Genomic DNA, 6,316 nt, shown 5'->3' on the forward strand with positions numbered 1-6,316 from the left:
ATATATATATATATATATATATATATATATACAAAATATGCATAAGATGGAATGCAACCACAGACACGTGTTTCTGACTTATTAGTCGTCATCAGTATGGTATGGCATCAGATATATATATATATATATATATATATATATATATATATATATATATATATATATATATAACTTCAAAGGGCTGTAACTTTTCTTGTGTGCACATTTGTACTAAGGTAAGTTAGGTCCAATCAAACTATTTTTGGTCCCAGAATATGTGATTAAATTGATGACCTGTATTTTTGTTACACCCTGTATATATCTACATACTTCGTCTAATTTACTAACTGTTATTTATTTTAACTGAAATATTTAGGCGGTAGGTGTGTTCTTTTTTAGAATCACTTTGCCGAGTACAATGGAATTACAGCCACTAGACATATTTTATTATATACGCGTAGAAATAATATTTGAGTATCCCGAAATAACCAAAGTACGTGCCTCCTAGCGGCGGGATACGGGCAACAATACATTGGCTTATAGGGCAGTCCTTACAGTAGGGATCCTGGCCTATACAGAAAAATGCAGGCGGGTGTGGGGTAATACTGCACTTTGGTTGCATTGGTGGTGTATTGGCTAAACGTGCAGGGCAGGGTATGGTGCTGATAGAAAAGGCATTCAGGCATCAAATATCCAAAAATCTTTTCAGGCCATAATAATGAAAAGACCTTCTCCAAACGCAGTAAAAACTTATACTGAAATGATGGCATCTCCTGAGGTAAAATGTTCCGGAAGTAAAATGAGCCTCCGTTCGGATCTCCAGGTGAGGACTATCTCAGGGGGAACACCATTGCAGGTTAGAAAAATCAGGATAGGGTCTTGGAATCTTGGTAGTCTTACAGGTAAGAGTCTGGAGTTAGTGGATGCGCTCAAACGAAGAAGAGTTCAAATTGCTTGTATTCAAGAAACTAGGTGGAAAGGACAAAGGGCGAAAGAACTAGGTGAAGGATACAAATTGTGGTATGTAGGGAGTAGTAACACTAGAAATGGAGTTGGTATAATTGCTGATAGTGAAATGAAAGGTAACGTAGTAGAAGTTGTAAGAACGAGTGATAGAATGATGTCAGTGAAATTCGTAATTGATAAAGAGGTATTGAATGTTGTTTGTGTGTATGCTCCCCAAACAGGTCTGGGTGAGAATGAAAGAAGAGCTTTCTATGATCAATTAGGAGACGTACTGAGTGATATTCCAGCAGAGGAGAAAGTTATAATAGGAGGTGATTTCAATGCACATGTGGGCCAAACCAAGACAGGATATGAAACAATACATGGGGGATTAGGCTTTGGAACTAGAAATGAAGCTGGAGATGACATGCTTGAATTAGCAACAGCATTGGATATGGCGATTGTTAACACATTCTTTAAAAAGAGAGAAACTCAACTTATTACCTACAAAAGTGGACATCAATCCCAAATAGACTACTTCATGATAAGGAAAGAAGACATACGTGAATGCAAGGACTGCAAGGTAATAGTGAGTGAGACAGTAAGCCAACAACATAAGCTGCTTGTTCTGGACATCGAAGTAAAAAGCGAAACTAAACAAAAATATCAGAGAGGACCACAAAAAAATCAAATGGTGGCTGCTGAAAGATGAGAAAGAAGGTCTATTCAGGAGAAGAATAGTAGAAGAAATATGTTGGAACATGAAAGGAAGCCCTAATACAATTTGGAGAAAAATGGCCAGTAGTATTAGAGAGACTGCTATTGAAATACTTGGGAAAACGTCAGGAAAAAAGTTTGAGGATAAAGAGACTTGGTGGTGGTCAAACGAAGTACAAGGAAAAATAAAAGAGAAGAGAAAATTATATAAAAAGTGGCAAGAAACCAGATCCGACACAGATCTTCAAAACTATATGGTGGCGAAAAAGGAAGCGAAAGTAGCAGTAGCAAAAGCCAAAGCAGAAGCGTATTCAAACCTATATGATCAACTTGATACCAGGGAAGGCGAAACGAAGATATATAAAATAGCCAAACAGAGAGCAAGGAAAGCAAAAGATTTTAATCAGATTAGATGTATCCGAGATGAAAATAATAAAATACTAGTTCACGAAAGGGAAGTCAAAAAGAGATGGAGAAAGTACTTTGACAGCTTATTAAATGAAGAATTTGACAGACAGCCTGTAGAGTCAACGGAGACAGTAGCAGCAATGGTCACCAAAATAACCAACGAGGAAGTGGCTCAAGCGCTTCAAAAAATAAAGAAAGGAAAAGCGGTAGGACCAGATGATATTCCTGGGGAAGTATGGAGAGCATTGGGAGAGACAGGAACAAGGTGGCTAGCAGGTCTATTTAATAGAATTATGGAAGTCGGACAAATGCCAGACGAATGGAGAAGCAGTATACTGGTACCTGTTTACAAAAACAAGGGAGATATACAACAATGTACAAACTACAGGGCTATAAAACTGCTTAGCCACACCATGAAAATATGGGAAAGAGTAATTGACAGACGGATACGTGAAGAGACCGAAATATCCGAGAATCAATTTGGCTTTATGCAGGGTAGATCAACAACAGATGCAATTTTCATTATAAGGCAGTTGATGGAAAAATACAGGAGTAAAGAAACAAACGCTCATATGGTATTCATTGATCTTGAGAAAGCATATGATAGAGTTCCTCGAGAGATTCTGTGGTGGGCACTCAATAAGAAAGGAGTCCCTGGTGAATATGTAAAGATTGTGAGGGATATGTATGAGGGAGTAACGACTAGTGTTAGGACAGGTGTGGGAGAGACTGATAAATTTCATGTGAAAGTAGGATTGCACCAAGGCTCTGTGCTTAGTCCGTATTTATTCTCATTAGTTTTGGACCAGATAACAGCGAAACTACAGGGTAACATTCCATGGTGCTTAATGTATGCTGATGATGTCGTGTTAGTAGGAAATAGTGAAAGAGACTTAGAACAAAAACTGGAACAGTGGAGACAAGCTCTGGAGGAAAAAGGTTTAAAACTTAGTAGGACAAAAACAGAGTATTTGGAATGTTCATTTAAAGATGGAGCTAGTACAAATAAAATGGTATCTTTGGATGGTGAAATGATTGTGAAAAGCAATAGTTTTAAGTACCTAGGATCGGTATTACAGAGTAATGGAGAAATAGATGGAGATGCATGCAGTAGAATTAGGGCTGGATGGATGAAGTGGAAAGAAGCGAGTGGTGTGTTGTGTGACAGAAAAATTCCAATGAAGCTGAAGGGAAAATTCTATAAAACAGCCATAAGACCGGCTATGATGTACGGAACTGAATGTTGGGCAGTGAAAAAGAAAGAGGAACAACGAATGCATGTGGCGGAAATGAGAATGCTTAGATGGATGAGTGGAGTGACAAAGAAGGATAAAATTAGAAATGAGTATATTAGGGGAAGTCTAGGTGTGGCACCAATTGATGCCAAAATGAGAGAGCATAGGTTAAGATGGTTCGGTCATGTTCAACGTCGAGACGTTAATCACCCAATACGAAGAATAGCTGAAGTGCAGATTCCTGGAAGGAGTAGGAGAGGAAGACCAAAGAAGACCTGGGGGGAGGCGATAAGGCAGGACATGTTGGTAAAGGGGATTAACACTGATATGACCCAAGACAGAATTGTGTGGAGAAATGCAATTAGGGAAGCCGACCCCGCATAGGGATAAGGCAAAGAGAATGATGATGAGAAATAATATTTGAAGATTTATATTAATGATTAATTATTTGTATGGGAAATAAGCCACAATTAAAATGAAAAAAATAATTTTATTAACGTTTCGACGCCCAAATCGGGTGCCGTTGTCAAAATACAAAATATTACTAAAATAAACTAAAGTGTTGTTGCTAAGCAAAAAAATTCTTCTAATAATTTATTTAATCTCACTCATTTATATTGGCAATTCAGACATATATTATACATTTTAAAGTATATATATTTCCCATACAAATAATTAATCATAAAAATGCCACAAGGAAATAGCTTCAGAACAACATTTATATTAATGTTAACCTAAAGAAATACACAATAATATGTTTCATTTAATTTGTATAAATGGATTATAAAGCGTTTTTATGAAGCAGATTTGTTCGGATCACACTGTAACTGTAATCGAACGAAGGTGACATTTTAGAATAAATTGGTAACATTTATTTGACAGTTACGGTGATGACACTTCATATTTGTTTATATTCTTTACTATAAGTATCTGTTTTATTTATTATATTTACTGTTTTTATTATTTACTTTACTATAAAAAGATCCTCTACTATAAAAATATAAATTTCACCTAATTTTATAACGACTTGGAATAATCGAGGTATCTGACAACTTTTTTAGTTGTTATTGTAGACAAACTTATACAAAGAAACCTACCAGCTTTTTGCCAAGAGTTCGGAGCCGTTTTTTAATTATTAACAATGCAGTGCAAAAACTCTTGCACTGCAAATCTTAAAAGATTATAACTTAATTCTTGTTCTCTATTTCTTAAGTTTTTACTTATTTACATTGAATATTAATTTGTTTTGTTATATAATCCACGTTTACAATAATTATGTGATATATTTGATTTAAAATGGATTCAGGATCTTTTTATACTTTGGCAACTATGTCAACTTAGATCTCTGGCGTAGATAATGACCTGCAACAGTAAGTAAATTAGATGGACTGTAGGTTATATTTGGTTCTTGGGACATCAAAGTATATTTTTTAGACATTCCCTGGATATAGTCACTGATGTGACATACCTCCGATTTGTTTTTTCATGAGTTTTGTAAGAGAGACTAAAAACTTTTTTTATAGTCACCTCCTGTTTTCATATATTTTTTGACATGTTTTGTAGTAAATTCAACTATCTATTTACTACAAAACATGTCAAAATTTACATGTGAAAGCAGATGATCCTAAAAATGGTTTTTCATCTCCTACAAAATTCATGAAAAAGCAGATAGGAGAATTATTGTACATTACAATTCTCTGATGTTTGGGAAAAAGGACTTAAGTCAGAATTGCACATCGATAACGTTTTGATGATTTCTACAGTACTGTAGTAGATTCTACTGTACATACAGTTTACATCTACAACAGTTTTTTTCTGGTCCAGAAATCATCAAAACATTATCAATGTGCAATTCTGACTTAAGTCCTTTTTGCCAAACATAAAAAAACAATCTGGTCATAACTGACCAATGAGCAATTTTAATTTAACCTAAATTACTACTGTTTCTTAAAATGAAGAGCTTACCCCATAGCGTCTCTTATCTAATCTAACAAGATCGTGCACTATTCTAACATACACAGGCACAGCACACAAGCACTATGCTCCGTTTTTCACTATCACCTATCACTCAAACTAGTTCAAAAGGCTTTGTCCTCTTCAATCTTCTAGTTTGCCCAGTAGTATCGAGGAGCTGGATTTCCTCGATATTCTTGAACTTATGAAGTTGTTGCTCGTGACCCTGCTATCTTCTTGATATTTGTTGATAAAGTAATAACTTATTATGCATGGACAATGTGGACTTTCTTCCAACTAGCCAATACACTTTTTATATCTCTCTTTTGCCTTTCATAGCCACAAGGCTATACATTTACTTCTTGGTTTTTTTTTGTAGGCCACTTTCAGCTGATTCTAAAAAAAATTAAAATGAAGGGTAATTTTTCTATTCTTTACAATTAAAAATCAAAAGAAATAGGAAATAGGTACTATTTACAGGTAATAATATGCATGCATAAATGATTCGTTTCATAAAGAATAAAGAAAATTGAAAACGGATTTTATAATACTTACAAAATTGTTTAAACAAGAGATCCAGCCAGAGCCCAGAGCAAAAACTAGCAGCATAGAAAAAAGTGTTGTGTGATTTGACTAGCAGACAGTACAGCAGAAAAGCCACTAATTTCCATTTCCCACACCCCCTTATCGATGCATTTTTTTCCAATCAAAATTTTTACTAAATTTTTAGGTTATCGGTTATCTTATGAAAATGAAATATGTGATGACCAATGACCACGCGACGCTACATAGATACTCGCGCGGCAAATTTGAAAATGAACGCAAATTGAACAGTAAATGGCCTCTCTTAAAATCTTGTAATGGAAAATTTTACCCCTCCAGGAAGACATTGTACTATGTTCATAGAATATCTTGTGGTAACTTTCCACCCATAATTTAATCAGATAGATGTTCACGGAATAGAACGGTAGTACCTATATTCCTGGAATGTTTTGTGTTGTTAAGCCGCAGTCTCTCTTATGCGATTGTCGCATGCGTTTGACGCAAGCAGCAGTCGCAAGCGATGTTCTGTGCACTCC

General features: G+C 35.4%; 1 protein-coding gene and 1 long non-coding RNA gene across 2 annotated transcripts; one reads left to right on the forward strand and one right to left on the reverse strand.

Annotated features, from left to right (window-relative positions):
• Positions 1 to 2,762: 2,762 nt before the first annotated feature.
• Positions 2,763 to 3,695, forward strand: LOC126888154 (uncharacterized). Its single transcript, XM_050656158.1, has one exon. The coding sequence runs from the start codon at positions 2,898 to 2,900 to the stop codon at positions 3,666 to 3,668; it is 771 nt and encodes a 256-aa protein (XP_050512115.1). The 5' UTR covers positions 2,763 to 2,897; the 3' UTR covers positions 3,669 to 3,695.
• A 1,554-nt stretch (positions 3,696 to 5,249) lies between these two features.
• Positions 5,250 to 6,003, reverse strand: LOC126888158 (uncharacterized). Its single transcript, XR_007699428.1, has 2 exons — positions 5,793 to 6,003; positions 5,250 to 5,633 (listed from the first exon to the last, which is right to left on the reverse strand). It is a non-coding gene; the product is annotated as an uncharacterized LOC126888158 (long non-coding RNA).
• Between the last annotated feature and the right edge of the window lie 313 nt (positions 6,004 to 6,316).

Source organism: Diabrotica virgifera, chromosome 7 (assembly GCF_917563875.1).
Source record: "Diabrotica virgifera virgifera chromosome 7, PGI_DIABVI_V3a".
In the NCBI taxonomy this organism is placed as follows: Eukaryota; Metazoa; Arthropoda; class Insecta; order Coleoptera; family Chrysomelidae; genus Diabrotica; species Diabrotica virgifera.

Excerpts from the sequence above, each read along its gene's own strand:
- LOC126888154 (XM_050656158.1), top strand. The coding sequence starts at position 2,898 with ATGTATGCTGATGATGTCGTGTTAGTAGGAAATAGTGAAAGAGACTTA.